Raw genomic sequence first — 27,571 nt, forward strand, 5'->3', positions numbered from 1 at the left:
TTAACTAAAGGTCATCTGATCTTTAATTCAGAATTACAAACCAAAATAAATAAATAAACAAATAAACAAAAAAAAAAAAAAAAGAGGCATTGAGACCTGCCATCTACTCTACCCTCTGATTTCAGTAATATCCTTTCCTCGTGGCAAGTCCAGACTCAAAGTGTTTTTGTTTTTGTTTGTTTGTTTTTTTAAGATTTATTTATTTATATGTGTACCAGATCTCAAAGTGTTTTTGTTTTTGTTTGTTTTTTAAGATTTATTTATTACACATGTCGCTGTCTTCAGACACAGATATTGGATTCAGAGGCATTGGATCTCATTACAGATGGTTGTGAACTACTATGTGGTTGCTGGGATTTGAACCCAGGACCTCTGGAAGAGCAGTCAGTGCTCTTAACCACTGAGCCATCGCTCCAACCCATTTTGTTTGTTTTTCTTCTGCACACAGGAATTCCCAGGTTCTGAAGGACAGGGCTAGATGACTTGTCAGCACAGATCCTCTTGCATCTTAGTATTGGTAAAGGTCAGGACTATGAGTCTGAGCATGCGCTGAGCGTGAGTAGAGCCCGGGTCTGACCTTTAGCACAAAAGAAGAATGGTAAATGTGTAAAGGTCAGGAGGATACTATGTATCCGATCCTGTTTATTCTTCTACAGCAAAATCTTCAGCCAAAGAATTACAGAGTCCAGAATGAGTTCTCCTTTGGTTTCTCAATCACCAAAACTAATAGTCAACATATTGATTAAATGTGACTCTGTGGCAGAAAAAAAAAAATTAAGTTCATACCTTAGAAAAAACTCATCTAAGAATACCGGAAATTCCAACAATAGGGAGGGTCTAGAGTTCAAGGGCAGACTAGACTAAAAAGCCAGACCCTATCCTCAGAACAACAACAACAACAACAACAACAACAACAACAACAACAAAAAACCAGACAAGACAAAAGCCCATAACCCAACAGCAGCTGCAACAACAGAAAAGTCCAGACAATTAGTCAGATGCAAGATAGACTGGGGAAGGGCAACGTTTCGTGTTAAAGCCATGGGGACCGACCTCAGCAGACCTAGCAAGCCTAAATATCTGTGCTGTTTACAGCCAGGACCATACTGAGAGACCTTGTCTCAAAAACAAAACAAACAAAAAGCCCGATAATTGTGCTGCTTGGAGTTCAGGGAAACCTTTCCAGAGTCACAAGTGTTTAAAACACGATGGCAAAGGCATGTGGAACAACTACTGTGCCATCTTAGCATGATTAAATGCTTAGAAATTACATATCTTCAGATTTAAAGGGACATCTCGTCGTTTTTCCGGAAAGGCAGTCCATAAAAAAAAAAAAAAAAAAAAAATCAAAGACAACAATTTGCCAGCAGATGGCTCCCTGGATCTAGTTTATAATGAACCGTGTGTGGCCCTAGTAACAAATCTTATTGAAGGTTTTTACTGTCTAGTTTGGATTGATCAATTTTACATGGGGAATGGAAAATATTTATTTAGTTCTATACAAATGTTAAGGAGGTCTTTCCACCTTTTCATACCATACACACTTCATGGTCCTTGGATTCCGCTGTCTTTAACACACCCATTGGCATATAGTTATGGAGCTGTTAATGTGCTATTTTTTTTTATGTGTCTATGATGTATTTTGGCCATATGCAGCCTCCGTACCCCTCTCTTGTCCCCCTCCACTCTCCCTGGAACCCTTCCCTTCCCATTTCCCTGATGGTTTGATATGTTTATATATAATGGGTAATGATCAAATCAGGTAACTAGGATTTCTATTTTATCATTTACACTTGCAGTCTGAGCCTCTCTTCTCCAATGCACATATAGTATAAGTCTGCACATAAGTCTACAGCTTGTATATAGTGTAGTCACCCTAGTGTGCAGCAGACTCTGAAACATACCCTGCCTGTAATGTAACCTGATATGGTTCTGTCCCTTTTAGTGAAAATGGAAGGGTTTCCTGTGCTGGGATCACATTCCATGGCATGTGTGTATGTGTGTGTGGGCATCACATCTTCTTTTTTTTTTGTTCTCTCTATCTGTATCACCTCTTCCTTATTCAGCCACATAATCCTTAAACTTAAAATTCAAGTGAAGAATAAAGAATAACTTAATTTTTCATATTTCCTCTCTGTGCTTATAAACATACTTAAATGCCAGGCAGTGTAAAATAAACTGACATTTCACAGGGACTCCTGTGTCTATTAGATTGTATATGCTCCGTAGTAGGGCAAAGATCTTCCCGAAATATCATGTCTCACCTTTTTCATGAAGTGAATAAGATGCAGATGCCAGAAGATTTCCCCTTTTTCAAACCAAAGTAACCCAGGAGATATAGCTCAGTGGTAGGATGTTTGTCCAGCATGCTTGGAGCTCTGGGTTCAATCCCCAGTCCCATATCACCTATGTGTGGTGACAAACCTGTAATCCCAGAATTTGGGGGTATTGAAGCAGGAGGGTTAGAAAGTCACTCTCAGCAACACACAAAACTCAGGTTCAGCCTAGGCTACAGCAGGTCCTGTCTCAAAGGCCAGCCTAGGCTACAGCAGGCCCTGTCTCAAAGGCCAGCCTAGGCTACAGCAAGCCCTGTCTCAAAGGAAAAGAATAGGAAAGGACAAGAGTACAGCATGTGGGACCAGCACTCCCGATGAGTCTATTGATCAGTAGAAGTTTTAGACTTGCCATGACTAATCTTGCTAAAGAAACACATTTTTAATTTATTGGGTTTTGTACATACAGGGCATTCTCTATACTACTTTGTTGTGGTTATAACATAATCCCACTAACAATTTATCGGTATTTATCTCATACTTCTGTGTTCCAAATAACCCATGCCTTTAGAAATAAACCCGTGAGACATGTGAAAAAACCTGAGGACAAAAAGTGCTGTAATGGAAATTAACCATGTGCTGGACTTGGTGGCACAGACCTTAACCTCAGCACTCAGGAGGCAGAGGCTGGATCTCGGTGAGTTCCAGCCCAGCTGGAGCTACATGGTAAGACGCTATCTCAAACTAAAAACAAAAAAACAATATACTTCACAGTGATGTAATGACTGCAGAGTCGGGGAAGAGACATAGAAGGCTCTGACAATATCTACACATAGCTCATCCCTTCAGAAGAGTAACAGCCTAGAGGAGAAGCCATGGAAGAGAATGCTTAAAAATTATAAGGATGCTGAAGTGTAGCCTCCACAGTGTATGGTTTCTGATGGGGGTGGAAATGGGGAGAAAGCAGTGTTCTTTAAGGAGCTGGCCACTGGGAGTTTGACCATGCTCCACTGAGTATATGGGCAACACAGATTTGAATTGTTTTTTTCCTCTTCTTCCTTCTCTTCCTCCACCTCCTCCTCTCCCCTCCTCTGCCTCCTCTTTTTCTTCTCTTCCTCTTCCTCCTCCCCTCCTCCCCCTTTCCCCCTCTTCCTTGTCCCCTCCACTCCTCCACCTCCTCACCTCCTCTTCCTCCTCCTTTTCTTCTTTTTTTGGGGGGAGGAGGTCACAAAGGAAAGAACTGGGAAGTGAATGTGATTGTTCTGCATTATGTGGAATTATTCCCAAATAATAAAAAATCTTATTCTGGAAAAGACGAGTAATGCTATTTTCGAGAATCAGTAGTGAGTTGAGGCCCAGTGTTGAATATGACCCATTCAAACCCTTCGCAACTCATATTCCTCCTGACCTCTACAGCAAACATCAGTGGACTGAACATAGTTTACTTCTTTTTAAAAATTGTACTTATTTGTGTGCATGTGTGTTTTGCTTGTATGTATATCTCTATGAGGGTGTCAGATCCTCTGGAACTAGAGTTATAGACAGTTGACAGCCACCACATAGGTGCTGGGGGTTAAACCTGGGTCTTCTGGAAGAGCAGCCAGTGCTCTTAACCACTGAGCCATCGCTCCAGCTCCTGGACATAGTTTTCTATGTCCATATTATGTTTAAGCAAGTAATCAAACATGACATGGATAAATTATACTGTACTCTCAATCAAATGTAAGGTGTGTTAATATATAAATATTCCAAATATTCTCCCTCCTGAGGGAAACCGTTAAGTCCCTTTAGCAGGCAGGAAGCCCTCGCTGGCTAATTTTGAATTCTGTATTATCTCCACCTTCATGTTCTGATCATGTTACAGAGTGCGATTTAGACCAAGACTACCTATTTTTATTACCCAACTTTCACAACAACTGAATGCCTAGGCTTATTGCTATGGTTACTTATTTGTATTGTACAGTGAAATTTAATATGTTTTTTTTTCTGTAGCCTTCTCTTCCGGTACAGCAAGTCCACAAGGAGGCTATAAAAAACAGAAGAGCTAAGGGAGCAGGATTATAATCATTTACACACCTGATTAAAATAACTAGTAACCATGACTTTACTAACATAGCTACCCGTCTCAGTTCTGCTAAGGGAGTATGGCTTTTCTTATTCAGTCTCCTTTTCAGTCCAGCAAAGTGTCACATATTCAACTACTATATAAAAAAGATGTCCCTCAGTTATCTTCTGAAAGACAATGCTTAAGAGTTTACAGGTGTCTAGGATCTCACATTCCCCAAAGATCAGACTGTGCACTGGGTAATACACAGTAAAAACATATCATGACCTCCAAGCAACCTTCCAGATTGTCATCTCTGGAGGCATGTAATAAAATGAAGATATGAAGATCTAGAGAACTATTTTAGAGTGTGTGCTTTGTATCTAGAAAGAAGAAGGTAAATATACGTATGCACACAGATATCTATCAGAGAAAATGAAAGGTGCAGAAATCTGAGTCCCCCACTATCATGTTCGTGACGGCAGGTCCCTGGTTCTGTCTGTTTGCTGTCTGCTTTCAGTGTGGAGCACAGTGACAAGCACAAAGTAAGGTTTAATAAATACTTGTCCAAGTCAGGGGGAAGAGGTTAACACTTTTCTGTCAGTCATGAATCTCCCTTCTCTTACAGAAACCGTTCCCTTGAGTTTTTGATGGATGCATTTCTCAGCCTTTGTTATTAAGCATGTTCTGTGACTAATTCTGGAGGGGAGCCAAGCAAAGTGATCTGTGCATCTTCCCAGTCCTGACCCCCTTCTCCCCTTCATCGCTGCCTGCAAATGGACTTGGGGTGAGCCATCTTACACTAACTTGAATGAATCGCCTAGGAGGAGCCTGGGTCCCTGATACCTTTGGTTAGTGGAGTCAGACCAACAAGATGGGGGTGGGGGTGGGGATGGTTAAGACAGGGTCTCACTATGTAATCTGGCCTGGCCTGGAACTCCCTCCCTATACATGCCAGGCTGGTCTGCCTCTGCTTCCTAAATGCTGAGATTAAAGGCCAGTACCTCCAAACCAGTGCCAACTGGTCTTGAGTGTCAGCTTTCCATTGGGTTTAAGCCTACTGCTATTTTGGATCTCTGGCTCAGCAATGAAACTTACATTCATACAGATGCAAATGTCGAAAAAGCGCGAGTTGCAAAGATTTTGTAGGCGTTTACTAGGTAGACAAAAGGAGAGAGTTTTCAAGGCAAAAAGAATCCTCATAGGGGTGCAGGTCTCTGATTCCAGCCCGAGGAGTTTGAAGTTGGGGGAGGGGGAGCAGAGAGAAGTAAGATGGGGGGCCAATGTGGAGGAAAGAAAGGGAAAACACAACGGGAAGCAATCACACACACACACACACACACACACACACACACAGAGGAGTGTGTAGGCGAGCTTAAAGATGCCAAGCAATTAAAGTAACGTGGGCCACCTACCAGAAGACCTTGCCTTTCTCCAAGGTTTACTGAATTGGTAAAATATTGCAAGGCAGATGCAGGACTCTTTCATGCCATGGCCTTTGGGCTAATTGCACAGACACTACAATAAACAAACAAACAAACAAATAGGAAAATCTAGAGCCCCATGCCCAAACTCAGAATCCCCGAGGATGGGTACAGCCATCTGCGTTTTAATGGGGCTTCAAGTGCCTGAGAGTTAAACTCCGAACTACTTCAAAATATGTCTAAGTGTTTAAAGAAGGAGGCCAAGCCAGAGGTGCTCAAGAACCCTAGCCTGAACTGTCAAGAGGGACTGAACCGTCACCAGCCAGCGAGAAGCTGGTTAAGAGTCACTTCTGGCAGATCCCACCTGGAAAGCCTGGAGTGTACCCCGCCCCACCCCCGGTTGCCATGGAGATCCGGGCACCCTGCGGGACCCGCCCACGCCTCCAGCTCCCTGCTCTTTTCTGCCGAACCCACTAGGTCGGCTCCGGGGTGCCGTCGCGAGAAGCCGACGAGACACCCGAGAGAGCTCAGAGCCCGGCCTGAGCAGTGTCCCCCGGAGCGCGAGGGCTCGCCGAGGAGGCAGCGACTCCCTCAGGGACCCCGAACGTAGCTGACGCAGGCGCCGAGCGTTCCCCCCCGCCCCCCCCTCCAGCCCCAGTCCGAAGCCGGCGGGTGGTGTGGCTGCACTTGAACCAAACGGCCTCCACGGGCCGCCGCCTCCCGGGGCTCCCGAGGGCCTAGTACCGCCTCCATCGCCCCAAGTGCAGAGGCTGCCGTGTCTTCAAGCCCCAGAGCCCCGGGAAACATCCCAACCCCAAGGAAGGGCGGATTCGCGGAGAAGGTGATGGGACCCTTACTCCCTTGGATGCTGAAGATGCGTGGCCAGGGGGGACCTAGTGGGTCTGTCCTCAACGGGCTGTGGCAAAATTCACTCTGGGGGTGGGGGTGGGGAAGGATCTCCAGCTGTGCAAGTTTTTCTTGCAGTTGGAAGAATGGGATAGATGTATGGGCTACTAGTAGGTGCCACGTCTCTAAGGTCACAAGAAAGGGGCCATGGAGAGAGGTGCTGTAGAAACAGAGATTTACCAAGATAACCTGTTCTCTTCTCAGAGACGATGCCAAAGACTACAACGATAGCAATCTCCCCGGACCACCTGAATTGAACTTGAAACTTGAGTTGTTGAGATAAGGGAGCAAGCATGCCGGACCCAAAGAGCGAAATGGACTTTTTTGGCCAAGAAAACATGGAGGAGGTCTCCCAACTCGCTTCCCTAGAGATGTCAGAAAATGTAGTCTCCAAGAGAAGTTCTTCAAGTGTCGTCTCAGAGAAATCTAGCTTTCCAGACTCCGTGTACGCCATGGCAGCGAACATTTTTCAGGGTATTCGAATCCAAAGGTCGCCAGACAAAGTCATAATAAATTATGGGAACGAACCCCTGCCGTCCTCCTCGTCCCACACGGAGGATGAATCTTTTCAGCGTTTGTCCTATGAGTTGGCTTTCAGTACCCTGAAGTGTGAGTAATACCATTTCTGAGGGTCAGCGCTAAAAGGAAAATAGCAAAGCCAGGCATGGTGGCATATGCTAAGTTCAAAGCCAACCTGGGCTACAGAGTGAGATTCTGTTTCAGGTAGGGGTGCGGGGAGGCAGGTGAGGAGAGGGGGTGTAATGGGGGAGAAGGCAAGGAAATTAATGGAATGCAGAATGCACCCTAGCCCCTCAAACATGCCATTTTTTTAGTCATGTGTATATCTCTGGCTAAATATAACAGTCTAAAAAGGAAAGAGTCCTAAGGGAAACTAGAGATTTCACCACACTTGTCCTTAGGTAGGTATCGTGCAGTCATTAAAATAGACAGGAGCCAACATGGTTGTATAGGCCTGTAGTCCCAGCTGCTGAGCCTTAAGGATTTGGAGTTCCAAGACCAGGATGGGCTATAGAGCCAGGCCCTTCTCAAAAAGGAAAAAGAACGAACGTACCGGAAACAGTCTCATTAATGGGAAGAGTAGGAATCTACACCTTACTCATCTCCTCTCCCGGCCTAGTGCCAGCACGTTCCTCTGTATTTACACCTTGTATTTTAAGTTCACGAGGTGTGCCAAATTCAAGAGAGACAGTGGAGAGGGAAGAAGAAGAAAAGTACAGTCTTTAAACAGTAAATACTACAGCTAAGTCAACCCAATCAAGATTATTCAGGTCTTAGCCAACAGCTGTAATTTGGAGTGCCAAATTTAAGTAGGTTTCTCCTTTCAAATTTGCCACCAACGTGCTAGACTCAAATTTCCAGAGCTCCTTCGTGGTCGCTCACTGCCAACTTCCAAGTGTAAGGATAGCTGTAGGTACGCATAACCAGATATTGCTACCATGAGAAGAACTGTCAGTGTGTGTGTGTGTGAGAATGTGTGTGTGTGCACACACACATATATATATGTATCTATCTATCTATCTATCTATCTATCTATGTTTCTTTGTAGATTTATTTATTTTTATTTTATCTATATGGGTGTTAATTAAGTTTTCTTTACCTGCCCAAAACATAGAATACATCGAATAAAGTATAGCTGTTATTTAAACTGATATTTCAGAGTAGGAATGTTATATAACTTTAGATATCTAAGGTTCATGCTTCCTGCCCAATATGAAAGGCAGACAGAGGTGATTGTTTTTGCAAGAGTCCTAACCAGTGTGACATTGGTGAAATCACGCACTGTTTTCCTTCATTTTGTCCCTGTGATTTTATAATGACCCCAGCAGTCAATGGTTTATCGTCTGCACATACCTTTCCATGTCAGAATTCTGTCATGGGTACAGAAATTATAGTTTCTGCAACAGAAGCCAAGATTTTTTTCCTTAGAAATGAAATTAGAATATTACTCCAGCTCCAGAGCTGGTAGCTTAAATATGTATAGTGTTTCCCAAAAGATTTCCTATGAGAATTATAGTGTCCACTTGAAAATTAGTCTTCTTTAATTTCTTATTTCCCAAATAAAGATTGAAATTCAGTGTCTACAATATATGTTTTTCCCCCATGAATGTTGAGTGAGTTAAAACTAGGGCTTACTTTCTGTTTGCCTTATTAAAAATAAAGATGTTTATAGTTTAAGGGTATGGAAAAATACAAACCTAGGGGAGCCGTTCCCACCTAATACCTACAGAGTAGTTTTTCTGTTCTTTGCTGTTTGGATCACTGTCCTTATGAAGATCCTTGTGTGCTGACTCATGTCATTTGGGTCTTAGGTTAAATATCTCATCTGCACCTTCATTATTGAGTTTTATCAGATACTTAACTTATAATTATGGCCAATAAAAGTCGTGTCAAAGAACATAGAGGAGAGACATTTCTCATCATAAGGCCAGCAAAAACCTTGATAATTAACACCAGCAAGGATATTAAAATAAACTAACCTCTCTCATAAGCAGAACAAAACCCCAGAACAAAATATTAATAACACTTAATAATACAACATGTCAGCAATCCTTAGAACGGAAAAGAGAAAGGGTTAGCATCTTAAATATTTTCATGTACATGGTTGTGCATACAGTGCCACTGGAGGCCAGAAGAGGGCACCAAATTCCCTTGGAAGTGGAGTGGCAGACAGTGAGCTACAGTTTGGGTCCTGGGAATCAAACCAGGATCCTCTGGAAGGCAGCCAGTGCTCTTAAGTGCTCAGCCATTTCTCCAGCCCTGCTGTTTAATGCTACCAGTTATATCTTCTCTAATGTCTTTCAAAGGTCATAAATTAAAGGTCAGAATTCCTTTCTGCCTTCTTTAATTATTCAGATAGTGCTTTGACTCTGTAGAACTTGACCCGAGACGGTGCAGGATTCACAACAACTGTAACTATTTCATCTGGCTGTCGGAATGTATGTAGTAATGATTCATTAGGAGTCGAGGTGGATTTTAAATATGACAGTAACTTTACAACATTACTTAGAAAGTGTATTTAATGTAAAGTCTTCCTTTTCAGCTTTGATATTTTGGGTAGCAGGCTTTTCCCTTGTCTTGCAGACCAAGATATTTTGGAAAGTATATTAATAGATAGCTATATCTTCACAAGTACCTCAATCGTAAGTAAACAACTTCTAGACTCAGTTGGCCTCCTTATGGTGAGAAAATGTGCAACCCCCCATATATATAAATAATACTTTGCATCATGTTGAGGCTTCTTTAAAATGTATGTTTTCTGACCTCTAAGACTTACACTGTGACCCCAACTCTTGTCATTTTGACTCATATCCTTCAAGTTGTCTTTCTTGAGAAGGTTTTCCTCTTAAACTAGATACTTTGTTCTTCTGAAGACCTTCTCTGTTTCTAAATCTAACCCTACTATGTAAAGATGAACATATTCTTCTTCTGTTATGAAAAGTAACAATAAAAATACTATTACCCATATTTACTCCCCCGCTTGGGGGATCAAACCTAAGGCCTCATTCACACTAGGCAAGCATTCTGCTCTGAGTTATACCTCAGGCCTTGGATACTGTGACCTTGGTTTTCTTCATGTGTGTTTCCCCTTCGTAGCCAGATCACTTGAACAGTCTTATCCTTGTGATGCTGTATGATTTCCAAGATAGAAAATTTCAGCCCCGGGTCCTTTCCGATGACGAAGAGACCATATCAGAAGTTCAAGAAGTGGAGAACCTTCTTAACAGGTAAAGAGGACATTCATATGTAACCAATGTTAGCATTTCGATCTATAAAATGTTGATTGAGTATAATTTATAGATACTTATGTCTCAAAATTTATAGAAAAGTATGTGTTTTGAGTTCCTTTGAAAACAGTCATGAATAGTTTAAATATCTAACTTCAAATCAAATTGTAGTAAGATGTTGAATTGCATGATCCAGTGTATAAGCATGTGCAAAATCATTACAAATTTCTAATAGTTTGAGTACATGTATAAAAAGCTAAGCTTAATTTGAAACAGCTACTTTTGTTTTCTTAATTGACAGCCTTAAAAAAAAAACTAACATATAGCAAATGAAAAATTCTAACACCACACAAGAATTCACTGTTCTGCCAAATTGAAAGAAACATGTTTAGTCAAGAACAAGCTCATGTTTTAGTTTCTTCTTTATCCTAAATTTCAACAGGAGACTGTCATGTGGATAAGCACTTATTTCAAAGGGCAGTTAGGGAAGATAACAGATTCCTAGTGAAGGTAGAACTGGGCATATATTAAGTAAGTGGTCAGTACATGCTCCATGTTCCATGTGTTAATGGTACTGTGTGCTGTGTCTTGAAGGTGTCCCCAGAATTCAGATGTTGAAAATTTAATTCTCATATGGCAGTGTTGGGATGTAGTATCTAGTGAGGGATGCTTTAATTGTGTGTGTGTGTGTGTGTGTGATGGGGAAAGACAGGTGCATACCTGTGAAGGTTAGCAGTTTCTTATGCCTTCCTCAATGACTCCCTTTCTTAGTTTAAGACACAGGGTGTCTCACAGACCCTGGGGCTCACTGATTTGGTTAAAGTTGTTGGGCCAGGAAGCTCCAGCAATCCTCCTGCCTCTGCTGGCTGAACATTAGAATTACAGGCAAGGGTTGCTTGCTGCATCTGGCTTTTTTTTTTTTTTTTTTTTTTTAAGGTCGATTTTAAAGATTTATTTATTATATATAAGTACACTGTAGCTGTCTTCAGACACACCAGAAAAGGGCATCGGATCCCATTATAGATGGTTGTGAGCTACCATGTGGTTGCTGGGATTTGAACTCAGGACCTCTGGAAGAGCAGTCAGCACTACAAAAGAAAAAGTATCAGGATGAATTTCTACTCTTTGACTCTTACTTTCTGCCACAGCCGCAAACCCTGGCTTCCCAGCAGAAAAAAAAAAAAAAAGCTTCTGTCCTTTATAAATTACCTCCTTTCTGATATTTTGCTTTGGAGGCACAAAATAATATTCTAATACACTGTTGGATATAGGCTTAAATTATTATTCACTATCGTTGTGTGTATGTGATGTGTGTGCTAAATTTTCATTTACTACCGTTGTGTGTATATGATGTGTGTGTGTGTGTGTGTGTGTGTGTGTGAGTGCAGAGGCTCATATGCCGGAGCTGCGTCTGGCTGTTGGCTTCTCTCCTTCCACCGTAGGATTTAAGAATCAAACTTTACCCACTCAGCCATGCCACTGGCCCACCTCCCAGTCGCCTGTGTTATTCCGTTCTCTGTTGTATTGTTATATTAATGATTGAACTTCAGTACCACCGTGAAGCAACAGCAGCCTTGTCAATAGAAAAGTCCAGAAGGGTTGTTGGTATACTAAGCTTTATACTTAGGGAAAATTTAAATCATTTCATTTAAGTGACTGAAAACCAAGAGCAGGAGATTCAGGCCATAGAATAATAATCATTGCTGTCTTGAATGTTTGTCTCAATGGCTGCTCTAAGAAGTCCTTTACACAGTGGTTACTTTAATAGTCGGTTACTAGTAAGGGACAGATAATCTTATACATGGGAAAACTGACAGACAGGTTAACGTATCTCCCTAGCATAACACAGAAAGGGGGTTAGCCAGAATTCAAAACCAGGGATTGAGAATCTAGGTCCCATGCCCTGCTAGGTCTGGTGCACCATACCATTCCTTCCACGGTGGCTGACACATTCTGGTAGACTAAGGGCATAGCATAGTACTGCCAATGGCCGTCGTAGCCATGAAGTGTGGATGGAGAAGAGCAAAGCGATTATCTGTGTGCACCCCACTACTGAGGACCTGGCTCCCTCCTGCTTTCTGTTACTGTTTGATTTTGGTTTTTTGTTTTGTTTTATTTTTGTTTGTTTTTTCTTTTTTCTTTTAAATTGGATATTTTGTTTACATTTCAAATGTTAATTCCTTTCCCTGTTTTCCCTCTGGAAACCCTCTATCCCATCTCCCTCCCTCCTGCTTCTGTGAGGGTGCTCCTCCTCCCACCCACCCACCCTCTCCCACCTCCCTGCCCTGGCATTCCTCTACATTGGGGCATCGAGCCTTCACAGGACCAAAGGTCTCTCCTCCCATTGATGCCCACAAAGCTATTCTCTGCTACATTTGGGGCTGGGGCCTGGGTCCCTCCATGTGTACTCTTTGGTTGGTGGTTTAGTCTCTGGGAGCTTAGGGGGGTCTGTTTGGTTGATAAGGCTGTTTTTCCTGTGGGTTGCAAACCCCTTCAGCTCCTTCAGTCTTTTCTCTAACTCCTCCATTGAGGACCCTGTGCTCACACCAATGGTTGGCTGTGAGCATCCACATCTGTATTTGTCAGGCTCTGGTAGAGCCTCTCAGGAGACTCTATATTAGGGTCCTGTCAAGATGTACAGCAAATGTCTGGGTTTGGTGTCTATATATGGGATGGAGCCCCAGGTGGGGCAGTCTCTGGATAACCTTTCCTTTAGTCTCTGCTTTACACTTTGTTTCCATATTTTCTCCTGTGAATATTTTGTTGCCCCTTCTAAGAAGGACTAAATCGACCATACTTTGGTCTTCCTTCTTCTTGAGCTTCATAAGGTCTTGGGTATCTTGGGTATTCTGAGCTTTGGGGCTAATATTCACTTATCAGTGAGTGCATACCATGTGTGTTCTTTTGTGACTGGGTTATGTCGCTCAGTGTGACATTTTTCTAGTTCCATACATTTGCCTAAGAATTTCATGAAGTCATTGTTTTTAATAGTTGAGTAGTACTTCATTTTCTGTATCCATTCCTCTGTTGAAGAACATCTGGGTTTTCCCAGCTTCCGGCTATTATAAATAAAACTGCTATGAACATAGTGGAGCATGTGTCCTTGCTATGTGTTGGGGCATCTTTTGGGTATATGTCCAGGAATGGTATAGCTGGGTCTTCAGGTAGTACTATGTCCAATTTTCTGAGGGACCACCAGACTGATTTCCAGAGTGTATGTACCAGCTTACAACCCCGCCAATAGTGGAGGAGTGTTCCTCTTTCTCTGCATCCTCACCAGCATCTGCTGTCACCTGAGTTTTTGATCTTAGCCATTCTGACTGGTCTGAGGTGGAATCTCGGGGTTGTTTTGATTTGCATTTCCCTAATGACTTCGGATGTTGAACATTTCTTTAGGTGCTTCTCAGCCATTTGGTATTCCTCAGTTGAGAATTCTTTGTTTAGCTCTGTCTCCCATTTTTTAAGTAAGGTTATTTGGTTTCTTGGAGTCTAACTTCTTGAGTTCTTTGTATGTATCAGATATTAGCCCTCTATTGGATGTAAGGTTGGTAAAGATCTTTTCCCATTCTGTTGATTTCTGTTTTGTCCTATTGACAGTGTCCTTTGCCTTACAGAAGCCTTGCAATTTCATGAGGTCCCATTTGTCAATTCTTGATCTTAGAGCATAAGCCACTGGTGTTCTATTCAGGAAAATGTCCCTTGTGCTCATGCTCTTCCCACTTTTTCCTATATTAATTACAGTGTATCTGGTTTTATGTGGAGGTCCTTGATTCACTTGGACTTCAGCTTTGTACAAGGAGATAAGAAGGAATTGATGTGAATTCTTCTGCATGCTGACTGCCTATTGAACCAACACTATTTGTTGGAAATGCTGTCTTTTTTCTACTGGGTGATTTTAGCTCCTTTTTCAAAGATCAAGTGACCGTAGGTGTGTGGGTTCATTTCTGGGTCTTCGGTTCTATTCCATTGATCTACCTGCCTGTCTCTGTACCAATACCATGTAGTTTTTATCACTATTGCTCTATAATACAGCTTGAGGTCAGAGATAGTGACTCCCCCAGAAGTTCTTTTATTGTTGAGAATAGTTTTTGCTATCCTGAGTTTTTTTGCTATTTCAACTGAATTTTTGAATTGTTCTAAGTCTATGAAGAATTGAGTTGGAATTTTGATGGGGATTGCATTGAGTCTGTAGATTGCTTTCAGCAAGATGGCCATTATTACTATATTAATCCTGTCAATCCATGAGCATGGGAGATCTTTCCATCTTCTGAGATCTTCTTCAATGTCTTTCTTCAGAGACTTGAAGTTCTTGCCTTCACTTGCTTGGTTAAAATCACCCCAATATATATCATATTATTTGTGACTATTGTGAAGGATGTCATTTCCTTAATTTCTTTCTCAGCCTGTTTATCCTTTGAGTAGAGAAAGGCTACTGATTTGTTTGAGTTAATTTTATATCCAGCTGCTTTGCTGAAGTTACTTTTTAGGTTTAGAAATTCTCTGGTGGAATTTTTGAGGTCACTTAAGTATATTATCAATCATCTGCAAATAGTAATCTTTTGACTCCTTTCTTTCCAATTTCTATCCCTTTGACCTCCTTTTGTTGTCTAATTTCTCTGACTTGAACTTCCAGTACTGTTTTGAATAGGTAGAGGGAGAGTGGGCAGCTTGTATAGTCCCTGATTTTGGTGAGATTGCTTCAAGTTTCTCACCATTTAGTTTGATGTTGGCTACTGGTTTGGTACATATTGCTTTTACTATGTTTAAGTAAGGGCTTGAATTCCTGATCTTTCCAAGACTTTTATCATGAAGGGGTGTTGAGTTTTATCAAGTGCTTTCTCAGCATCCAGTGAGATGATCATGTATTTTTTTTCTTTGCGTTTGTGAATTACGTTGATGGATTTCCATATACTGAACCATCCCTGCATCTCTGGGATAAAGCCTCTTGATCATGATGGATGATCATTTTGACGTGTTCTTGAATTCAGATTGTGAGAATTTTGTTGAGTATTTTTGCATTGATATTCATACATGAAATTGGTCTGAAGTTCTCTTTCTTTGTTGGGTCTTTATGTGGTTTAGGTGTGAGCATAATTATGACTTCATAGAACAAATTGGCTATTGTTCCTTCTGTTCCTATTTTGTGGAATAGTTTGAAGAGTATTGTTATTAGGTTTTCTTAGATAAAATTCTGCACTAAACATCTGGTCTTGGGCCTTTTGGTTGAGAGACTTTTAATGACTGTTTCTATTTCTTTAAGGGTTATAGGACTGTTTAGATGGTTTATCTGATCTGGTATCTGTCTAGAAATTTGCCCATTTCCTCCAAATTTTGTAGTTTTGTTGAATATATGCTTTTGTAGTAGAATCTGATGATTTTTTGAATTTTCTCAGTTTTTGTTGTCTCCCTTTTCATTTCTGATTTGTTAATTTTTGGATACTCTCTCTTTGCCCTCTGGTTAGTCTGGCTAAGGGTTTATCTAGCTTGTTGAATTTCTCAAAGAACCAGATTCTGCTTTTGTTGATTCTTTTTTAGTTGTTTTTGTCTCTATTTGGTTGATTTCAGCTCTGAGTTTGATTATTTCCTACCTTCTACTCCTCTTGGGTGTATTTCTTCTTTTCATTCTAGAGCTTTCAGGTTTCTAGAGCTGTCAAGTTGTTAGTGTGTGCTCTCTCCAGTTTCTTTTTGGAGGTGCTCAGAGCTATGAGTTTCTCTCTTAGTACTGCTTTCATTGCAGCCCATAGGTTTGGGTATGTTGTGCCTTTATTTTCATTAAATTCTAAAAAGTCTTTAATTTCTTTCTATATTTTTTTCTTGACCAAGTTATCATTGAGTAAAGTGTTGTTTAACTTTCATGTGTATGTGGGCTTTCTGTGTTTTTTGTTGTTATTGACAACCAGCCTTAGTCCACGGTGATCTGATAGGATGCATGCGATTGTTTCAATCTTCTTGTATCTGTTGAGGCCTCTTTTGTGTCCAATTATATGGTTAATTTTGGAGAAGGTTGCTTACGGTGCTGAGAAGAAGAAATATTCTTTTGTAAAAACCACCTCACTGTTCATATCAGTATGGAACCAGCTGCTTCCAGGTGCTGGGCCAGCTGCTTTCCAGGTGCTGGGCCAGCTGCTTTCCAGGTGCTGGGCCAGCTGCTTTCCAGGTGTGCATACAGGACAGGTTCAGAGACTGATACAGCCACATGCTATGGGGTAGCCTTGACGGTGTCTTCCTGTGCTTCACTGGGTCTCTCTTTGATACGATCTGGCATTAAGAAATTCTCCCAACCATCACAGTGTCATTGCAGACTGGCCAATGAGAGCTCAGGTTAGCTGAGTTAACCAGGAAAGCCACAGCACTCCAGGAAAGACCAGTGTGTGAGCTCATTAGGGACAGACTAGCTGACAACACTAGCCAAGGCCCAGCTTTTGAAGCCAGAGGGATCAGAAAGTATTACTGTGTAATTAAGGTCTTCTGAAGCCCATACTTCCTGTTCGTCACAACATACAGCACCGTCCTTTGGACCATAACATGGATCTAGTTGCATTGCTGCCAATATCCCACTCCCCCCACTTGCCCCCCAAGTTTACAAAAAAACCAGGTCTAGTGGTCCATGCCTGTAATCCCAGTACATGGGAAACTGAGACAGAAGGATTGTATGTACCAGGCCAGCATGGCTACACAGTTCTTTAAAATCATCATAAAATGTAATATGTAAACCTTATCAAAATTAGTCAAGTCACATTATACTTATTTTTCTTATTATACGCAACTCACACTAAATGATGCGAGAAACGCCTGTGTTAGATAACTGAGTTGCAGAGAACAGCAAAGCAATATAGGAAAAGTGTATGTATGAAGATAAAGACTTATGGGGGCTGGAGAGATGGCTCAGTGGTAAGAGCACACACACTATTCTTACAGAGGACCTGAATTTGGTTCCTAGCTCCCACTTCGATGGCTTAGAGGATCTGATGTCATCTTCTGACCTCTGCCACGGTGCACTTATGTGGCTCAAATGCCCCCTTCTCAAACACACATACAAGTGACAAACTTTTAAACATCTTTTAAAAAGATACAACAATTAGAGTATCTTTTTGGGGTTTGGTTTTTTGTTTGTTTGTTTTTTTTTGTTTTGTTTTTTTGTTTGTTTTTTTTTTGTTTTGTTTTGTTTTTGAGGAGCTGTGTTGCTGAGGTTGATTTCATACTCCTAAGCTCAGGTGACCCTCCTACCTCAGTCAGCAAGTGCTATCATGACAAGCAAAACTAAAGTATTTTAATTAAGGTTATGAACTTTGGGGAGGCTCTGCCAGTTATCTTGAACAAGAATGGAGACTGTTCGGATAAAGGGAGTGCTCCCACGAGGACCTGGGAAGAAATGGAATTAGGAACTGGAAAGCTAAAAGGACTCTGGGTTCTTTACTGTTTTTCCTATTGCTTCTCTCTTAGTTTGTTTCCTTCTCTCTCTCTTTAACATCCTGTCTTCTACTCCACCCCCCCTAGCCCATGCTGGGAAAGCCCCGTTGCTGACCCCATGCCTGCGTGTATGTGGTGCAGTTGGCTAGTTTCTTTTCTTAGACTAACTTATTAGCTCTAAACTCCTGTCAGAGGATTTCCAAACTGTTCAACCTCAAGTCTTCCTTGTTACAACTGAGGTACTACCATCTATGTAAATGCTTGGTTTCAGGCCCTTTCCTCTGCTCTGCTACCCTCTGTGGTAGCTAATGCGTAAAGCTTCATTGGATCCCCTGGTTATAATTCTTATTACTCCCTATCATCTGCTCCACAGGGCAAGTAAAGTGAAATTTGCTTACCTTTGAGGCAAGGTCTTGTGTGGCTCAGGCAAGCCTTGACCTTGCTGTGTAGCTGAGTCTGGCCTTGAACTCATGATTGCCTTGCCTCCAACCTCTGGTTGTTGACTTTACAGCTGTGCACCTCCCTGAGAGACAGAGTGCTATAATTTAAGATGTAACCCTGTAGTCAAAATTGAATAGCATGGATAGTTAGACAATGTGTAAAAAAATAAATAAATGAGCTAAGTGTTTGAACTGTTATACAAGAAACAACATAGAAATCTGATCCTGAGAGGACAAAGAAACAAACAGAAAACTGAGTAAGTTGAGCCTTAAAACAGTCTTGGACTCACGCCTGAAGGGACTTTACCTTGCAATACAGGAGGTGGAAAACGGCCATCTTGCTGAATTAAGAAAGCAGAGATTAGTTTTGAAAGGCCACAGTGTCATTTTTTTCTTTATTCTAAGTGTTAATGCATATTAAATGATTTGTGAATATTAAGCTAACTATGCAGGAAAATTACTTTTGCTCAGATATGTTCTTTTTTTTTCCTCCAATTTTCTCATCACCCATTATGCCCCCAAAGTGTGTCATTTGCCAGAACATCCCTTAAACCCTTCTTTAAAATGGGTTTTTCTCCCACTTCTTTTTCCTGGCCCTTCTTTGACCTTTTAACCTTTCTAGTGAAGAATCTGTTATCTGTATGGAATTTATACTTTTCCAGAAGAAGATTATGGCCAAGCATCAATAAACTGTTCATTTTGGAACTAGGGAAGACAGTGGCCACATTGGAATCAGAGGCTGACTACAGGGTATCTGAGGGGACGGGATTTATCAGACTGGCAGCTACATTTCTTGTCTCTACGATCTGCTTGCTCATCAGTTCCAATGAGCTTCCTGTGTGATCAGATCAGTGGATGCTACTGTAAGCACTGCAGTTGCTGGTGTGGGAACCAGTAGGCTGGCCTTGGGGACATCGTGCAGGAAATGAACAGAAGCTGGATCAGCAGATATCTTGTAGAAAGGACTCCACTGTCTGGTGCCCCAGGACTGCCCCCAACACCCCAGTAGGGAACCCAAGACAGCTGGAAAATGCACAAACTCCAAACGGTGCTCTGACCACCACTTACCAGCTGCCTGGCTGATTCGCACGCAGCAGTGACAGTTGAGCAGAGAACACCTCGGCTGTCACCACAGCTCTTGGAAGAGGCTACTGATTGGTTCCACGAGTGAACTTAACACGAGTGTGGCTCTGAGACTGTCCAAGGGCAAAGGTGGAAGAAGAGCCACAGGAGCATCGTCCAGGGGACAGGACAGTGTGGAGATGCTTCCAACCGTGAGACAGAAGCTCAGGAATCCAGCCACCCAGAATCGAGTCTATATATTTACCTGGCCCCAGTTGTTCCTTATTTATATAAACCCAAGGTCAGTGTAGTCAGCCAGCTGGCTTCCCACTGGTCACGACACATATGTATTCCCTTCCCCACGTCACTTCTTTTTCCTTTTTCTTCTCTCAAAGAGCATATGCTGGCCTATTTTACAGGCTCTCTTGACTTTAACCTCCAGGTAGACAAGACTGTTTCATGTGACCTGAAAGCTATCTATAACCTTCTCCTTCCGGTCTTTAACAAAGACCCATACCCTTCCTCCGTCTTCTTGTCGACCGTTTTCCCATTATGTCCATCACACTGCTCCACTTTATATCCAGCGTCCCAACGCTGACCACCAAGTCCCACCCACTTTCCCTTTCTTCCCACTCATTCCACAGTAACTTAGTACACACTGTCGGTGCCCCTTTGCTCCCTGAAGTCACTGGCACAAAGGAGCGATTGCTCATAGTGGGTTTGCTGCTGCACATTGAGTTTTAGACAACACTCAGCTGTTAGGGGAGAACAGGAGGATAGGTCCTGGTGCTGAAAGACACCATCTTAGCCCTGCTACAACCAGTCTTTCATGAACTCTACAAACACCTTCCCAAATCACGGTGACTTGAAATAAGAACAAACTCTGCCTGCCCCATTAACCAACAATCTATCTGAAGATGGGCAAATCCTAGTGCAAACCCACAAGAAACATGGAAACCAAGACTATGTATCTCCTTGGCACACGAAATAGAATCCTTCTGCGGTAAACTTTATTATCCTCGAGAACCAGCACTTGTTACACGTGATGAAAAAGACGAAGAAGACCAAGAAGTCCAAGAAGACGAACAGGATGGACAAGACGAACGAGATCCACGAGACGAACGAGACCAACGAGAGAGAGAGAGACTATCTAGCCCGTCCCCTTATAAAGGGATCAGTCCTCGCCTTGGACGTGGAGCCCCCTGATTGGTTGAAACTCATCAGGCCCTATGACGCCACGGGAGAGGCAGAGCTCAAGGAGTGGAAAGTTACCCAGCACGTGCGCACATGGCTTGTTTACTGCTAACTCCAGCCGGATGTCGGCGCCATCTTGTAATGGAGAATGTGCAGGCGGCGCCCCACATCTCCCCCTATCTTTTATTTTTTGAGCAAAGTAGGACACCCATATTAGGAGGGCGGAGATAGAAGTCAAATCCTCATTAAGGTGTATAAAGACCATGTACAGGAGTAACCGCTAGGCTTTTTGTAGCCCGTAGTACTCTTGACCTGTCACTCTGCCGTTTTTCTGAGGGAGGGACACTGGGGCAGGCAACCCTCACGCAAAATGACATACCTCCCAGAGATGCCCCGCGACAAGGGGTTCTCAGTGCGATGCTTTGCTCGGCATCCCTCATGGGCTGCTCAAACCAGACACTCTAATCCTGTGCAATGAACCGAAGTTCTAGGAGTGCAAGAGCTGTCTGGCCGGCGACCTACTGCTTAAGCATAGACAACCAGATATCGGCTGAATGCTCCATGTTCTAGAGCGACAAACGCTTGGGCAATAACCACCTTGTCTCTCTTTTTGTTTGGGCCTTGAGCTTACAAACCAGCCAGAGAAGCAACGCAAGTCCGCAGCAAAGGATTGCTCCCAAGAGTCCCACCCCCACCCAAGTTAATATCGGAGGTGAAAAGCTTAGGGAAGACTGTAGCATCATGTTCCGCTGGAATTGGTTTCAGGAATGCCGACAGAATCGCCCATCTCGCCTCTCCTCTGACTCTCTGGTTCCACAGCATCAGGAGCAGGGCTGTCATCAGGAGTCTCCATCATTTTTCGCGTGAGCCTCTCGGGAACCCAGAAGGGATTATTTTCATCCTGAGGAAAAACACAAACAGCTCCCCTGGATCTTATCAACACAAGATCCGGTCCTTTCCATTTATTAGTTATGACATCTTTCCATTTTACCATCTCTCTTGGTTTGTCCATGGGTAGGCAATGCCTTTCAGCCGCCGTATGGCCGTGGTCATCAAGATTTTAAAAATTTAAGGTGAATAGTGCCATGGATACTGCGGTCCTAGGCACAGGGGGCAAAGCCTGCATAATTCCCCCTTTTTGTTTTATTAGATATGATTTAAGGGTGCGGTGAGCACGTTCCACAATACCTTGTCCTTGTGGATTATACGGCAAACCTGTAAGATGAGTCACAGCCATCTGGCTACAAAATTGTTGAAATTTTTGTGAGGTATAGGCCACGTTGTATAGGGCCAAGCAAATGCATTTGTTCATTGATGGCTCTCAATTCATGTAACAATCACCATTTTCCTGATTTCTTTTTAATCACAAAAATGGGGGTATTCCAAGGTGAAGTAGAGGGTTCTACATGACCCAATTGTAGTTGTTCTCTAACTAATTGGGTAACAGCTTCTAATTTTTCGGAGGTAAGGGGCCATTGAGGAACCCATACCGGATCCTCCATTTTCTATGGTATGGGCTGTACTGCCTCAATGGCGCTTAGGAAAAGCCCAGACCCTGCCTTTCTTTGTTGGGGTTAGGCAAGACAGGCTCTAGGGGTCCTTGTTCATAGCGTCCCAAGCCTTTTCCCTCTTTAAAACAGATCTGTCTATCAGGGGCTTGTGGAGGGCCCCTCTGGGACTGCAAAATGGCTGCCGAGAGACCTGCATTAGTGAGTGGCCCGCCCAGTTCTCTACAGACTCGAAGCCAATCTTGAAGACCTTTGCCCTTTCTAGGGGCGATAGCGGCCCGACATTCTTTGGTGGCCTGCTCAAAAATAAGCTGTTCAATAAGAGGGGCAGCCTGCTCGGGATCCCCGAAGATCCGACCTGCCGCCTCGGTCATGCGGGCTACAAAATCTGAAAAAGGCTCTTGAGGTCCCTGAATGATTTTTGTAAGCTGATTATCGGCCCCTCCCTTTTTTGAAAGTGCCTTCCAGGCCTTAATGGCTGTGCTTGATACTTGGGCATAGGCACCCCAATGATAAGCTGTCTGATCTGCTGCATAGCGACCTTGGCCAGTCAGCAGATCAAATGTCCATTCCTGTTGTTCAGGAGTCAAAGCCGTAGCATTGGCTCTTGCTTGGGTTTGGGCAGCCTTATACCAAAGAGCCTTCCACTCCATATACTGTCCCATGCTCGGTAGAGCAGCCTTGGCAATTGTCTGCCAATCAGAGGGAGTTAAGGCAGAGATAGCCAGTCTGTCAAGCTGAGCGATAGTAAAGTTGGCAGTTACCCCGTATTTTCTGACTCTGCCAATTCTTTTATTTGATTATATTCTATGGGGGCATGAACGCGGCCACCCTCAGCTGTCTCAAACACAGGGAAAGCAAGACACATCTGCCTTCTCACCCTTTCCGGGAGGAACGAGAAGGATTTTACAGGCGTGCGTGCTGCATAAGGAGGGGGGGCCACGGGTAAAGGAGGCGCTGTCGGGACAATTGGGGACAAGCGCATGGGCCTGCATCATCTGAAGTCTCGGGGCTATCAATGTTAAGAGCCTCAAAGTCTTCTACAGGGTACAAGCTGACTCCCCTTTTCTTAATATTAGAGGGCATAAGGGAATGAAAATCTGAAGGTTTGTGGGTAACAACTCTCCCGCTGTACAGTGTACCTGGAGGTCCTTTTTCCTTAAGGGGGGAATATTTTTTCTGGCGCGCGCCCACCCTCTCGCTCTGTTCGGCTTCTGATAGTCTATCCTGGACTTCACTCAATACCTCTTGCCCCGCAGCGATAGCGGGCCTACAACTCTTATCTCTTAAACAATTTTGTACCATCGTCCAAATGGCCATGGTTCCAGGCCCGAGGTCTCCGGCATTCTGCGCACAGTCTAATTCTCTACCCAATTTTTTCCATGAGGCTGGTGAGAGAGACCCAGAGACCGCAAACCAAGGGGCAGTACGCTCAACCTCTTTTACGAAACGCTGCAAAATGCGGGTGGGCAATTCTAAATCTCTCTGCTTAAGAATTGACTGCAGGGCTGTAATGGTCGAGTGTGAAGAGCCCATCACAGCGATGTAATGCCCGCGGCTTATTTGCGTGGCGGCACAAAGTGAAACTGAAAGGCAAGTCTCAGCGCGTTCCCGCTTTTTTTTATCTACAAAGACTTAAGGAACGCAGGTGTGCCCCGGCTTAACTACGTCCAGCTTAAGCACAAAATTAACACCAGCCCCATTGGACACAAGAGGAAATTAAGAGGAAGAGAATAAAAACTGCACTGACGAAGACCAGAGCCTCTACGGACCCTTCACACGGCCGTGGAAGATTTAAACCAAATTAAAGAAAGATCTAGGATCAGACATACCTTGCCGAACTTATCTCCCAGCAGTTCTGGATCCTCTCTGCCCAAAGACAAAGGGTCTTCTGTGGTGCAGACGATGGAGTGGTCGAGATCCCGGGTTCAGGCACCAGATGTCCCGCGCAACCGTCTCGCCTGCAAGAACGACGCGGCACACGAAATAGAATCCTTCTGCAGTAAACTTTATTATCCTCGAGAACCAGTACTTGCTACACGTGACGAAAAAGACGAAGAAGACCAAGAAGTCCAAGAAGACGAACAGGACGAACAAGACGAACGAGATCCACGAGACGAACAAGACCAACGAGAGGGAGGAACTATCTAGCCCGTCCCCTTATAAAGGGATCAGTCCTCGCCTTGGACGTGGAGCCCCCTGATTGGTTGAAACTCATCAGGCCCTATGACGCCGCGGGAGAGGCAGAGCTCAAGGAGTGGAAAGTTACCCAGCACGTGCGCACATGGCTTGTTTACTGCTAACTCCAGCCGGATGTCGGCGCCATCTTGTAATGGAGAATGTGCAGGCGGCGCCCCACACCAATTAATTTTTGACACAAATTTCTGCATAAATTCCAAGAAGACACACACAGCTCAATGAAACAGGCAATTTCTTTATTTCAGAACATGAAAATAAAGAGGTAGAAATACTGAAGAGGAACTGGAGAGGTGGCTCAGTGGTTAGGAGCACTGACTGCTCTTTCAAAGGTCCTGAGTTCAAATCCCAGAAAACACACGGTGGCTCACAACCATCTGTAATGGGATCTGATGCCCTCTTCTGGTGTGTCTGAAGACAGCTACAGTGTACTTATATATAATCTTTTTTTTTTTTTTTTTAAAGTAGGTTGCAAAAAATTTATATCTATAGTAAGAAACACTGAACAGAGATCAGAAATGATGATGGAAATGAACCTTCAGTGAGTCAAAGAGCAAGTCCAGTGGAGAGGCCCAACCATGGGACAGGTCACACAGAGGGCTGAGTATCAATAAAAAAAGAATGAATAAAACATGGAAGCTCTTTGGGACACCATAAAAAAAAAAAGAAATCTAATAATTACAGACACAGGAAAAGAAAAATCTCATGCCAAAGGCATAGGAGATGTTTTCAATAAAATCATAAAGGAACATTCCCCAGGCTGGGAAGATGGCTCACTGGACAAAGAACTCGTGCACAAGCACGAGGGGCAGCGTTTACACCCTCAGCACCCATATAAAGAAGATACCTGGTCCCAGTAAAGGAAGCGGAGAAGGACTGAGGAAGACACTATCAATCTCTGGCGTCCAAATGCACACACAATTACCCCACACACATACAAGCATTCAGTGATACACACCACAAACATAGATGGGGGGGAGGGGATTGGCAAACCCAGGGAAGAAGATCCCGGCAAGATCAAAGAGGCATCCAAACACTAAATGAATAGGACCAGAAAAGAAGTACCCCATGCCATAGTTAACATACTGTTTGTTCAGAACAGAGAAAGCAGTCAATTATTGAAAGCACCAAGTTGCATATAAAGGCAAGTCTCAGATCAGACACCAATAACTAGAAATCCTATAAGCCAAAGGGGCTTAGAAAAATGTATTTTAGAAAGTTTTTTTTAAAGAAGGCATTTTTAAAATTTATTTTATGCATATGAGTCCACTGTAGCTGTCTTTTGACACACCAGAAGAGGGCATCAGATCCCATTACAGATGATTGTGAACCACCATGTGATTGCTAGTATCTGAACTCAGGACCTCTGGAAGAGCAGTCATTGCTCTTAACCACTGAGACATCTCTCCAGCCCTAGAAAGTTCTTAAAGACTACAGCTGCCAAGCCAGACTGATACACCCAGTGTCTTAGTTGTTTTTCTACTGCGTGACCCATCCCATGGCTGGACCTTTTCACTGGACTTGCTCTTTGACTACCAAATGTTCATTTCCGTCATTGCTGTGATGAGATGTCACAAAAGAAAGCACTTTAACTGGAGCCTTGTTTACAGTTTCAGAGAGTGGGTCCCCAACCATCACTGAGAGGCGTGGTGCAAGGCAGTAGCTGAGAGCTTACATCTTATCTGCAAGGTGGAGGCAGGGAGAGAGTGAGACTGGCCTGCTCTGGGCTTTAGGTCCAGAGGACCTAATAGACACCTATAGCACATCCCATCCTAACGCCACAGAACATGCGTTCACCTCAGAAGCCCATCGAATGTTCTCTAAATTAGATCACACACCGAATCAGATTAAATCCCCACCCCAACTGTAGGAACATTGCAGTAGGGTTTGATATTTGAAGAAGTCACACTAAAATCGGGAATAAGACAAGTTTTTTTTTTTCTCTCTTCTATTAAATATGGTGCTCAAGGTCTTAGCTACAGTTGTAGAAGAGTAAGGTAAAGACTACAAATAGAAAAAGAGGAAGTCAAATTATCCATGGTTCAGATGATTCTGTACAAAAGAGACCATAAAGACCCTACTAGAAAACCTCTAGAGCTGATAAAATACTCTCAGCAAAGTTACAGGATACAAGATAAACACACAGAGATAGGTAGATTCCCTGTATACCAATGACAAACCTACTGAGAAAGAAATCTGAAACAGTCCCAACCAAAATAGCATTTAAAAAACAAAAACAAACAAACAAGCAAACCCAAACCTAACCAAGAAGTGAAGATTTCTAAAGTGAAAATTTTAAGACACTAAAGAAAAAAACTTGAAGTCACTAGAAGATGGGACACCTTTCCCGGGTTCATGGATTGGTAGAAATCCAAGCGAATCAAGGATTTTAAAACCTGAAACTACAAAACTGCTAGGGGAAAAAAAAGAGTGTGCATGTCAAGATACAGACATAGCTAAGAACTTTCTGAACAGGACTCTGATGGTTCAGGACTTAAGGGAGGCAATCTACAATGGGACCTCGTGAAATTATTAATCTGCATGGGGAAGGAAATCACTAATTAGTGAAGAGGTAGCAGCAGAATAGGAGAGAAATCTTTGCCATTTATATATCTGATGGACGATCTAAAGGCATCTAGATATTAAATCAGCAAAGAACTAAAGGCACCTAGATATTAAGAAAACCACCCACCGAGACATAAAATGGGCTGTGAAACTGAATAGATGAATGTAGTTCTCAAAAAGAAGAATACAAACTGTGTGTGTGTGCATGTGTGTGTGTGTGTGTGTGTGTGTGTGAACATTCTTTACTATCAAAGAAGTGAGAATGAAAACTACTCGCCCTAGTCAGAATGGCTGTTGTCAAGGAAACAAACGAAGGCTAGAGACGATTCAGCAGTTAGGACAGGCACTTGCTGTTCTCGCAGAGGACTGTGGTTCAGCACTCAGCTGTGCACAACCGTCTGTAAGTCAGTCCAGACAACATGCTTCCGTCTTCCGGACTCTGGGAACTGCATGCATACAGTGCACTTGCATACACGCAGGCAAAATCTCATAACAAAAACCAACTCTTTAAAAAGGAAACAAATGAGAATAAATGGTGGTGAGGATATGAGGAAGCAGGTCCCACTGTTTCCTCTCAGTGGAAATTTAAACTGATACATCCAGTATAAAACCAAAGTGGGGGTTTCTCAAAACGCTAAATAGAACTGCCATTTGACCTGGCCCAGATGGTCAGATTTCACATCAGCTTGAGCTGCTCCAAATTCCCATTTTTTATTTTCATTTCCTCGGAGTCTCTTCCCAAGCTCTGCATATTCCTTCCTCTGAGGCCCCTAGTTCAGAATCGGTAGGTACTTTCTGGTCTG

General features: G+C 43.0%; 1 protein-coding gene across 1 annotated transcript in view; it reads left to right on the forward strand.

Annotated features, from left to right (window-relative positions):
* Positions 1–6,940: 6,940 nt before the first annotated feature.
* NSUN7 (NOP2/Sun RNA methyltransferase family member 7) overlaps positions 6,941–27,571 on the forward strand; it is a gene marked incomplete at both ends in the record, with an annotated part of 48,423 nt that continues 27,792 nt past the window's right edge. The window contains 3 exons of the mRNA XM_080942261.1: positions 6,941–7,256; positions 9,750–9,812; positions 10,267–10,393. Of these exons, the coding sequence (XP_080798387.1) occupies positions 6,941–7,256; positions 9,750–9,812; positions 10,267–10,393 (506 nt within the window). The remainder of the gene's footprint in view (positions 7,257–9,749; positions 9,813–10,266; positions 10,394–27,571) is intronic.

This window comes from Micromys minutus, assembly GCF_963924665.1.
Source record: "Micromys minutus genome assembly, chromosome: 1".
In the NCBI taxonomy this organism is placed as follows: Eukaryota; Metazoa; Chordata; class Mammalia; order Rodentia; family Muridae; genus Micromys; species Micromys minutus.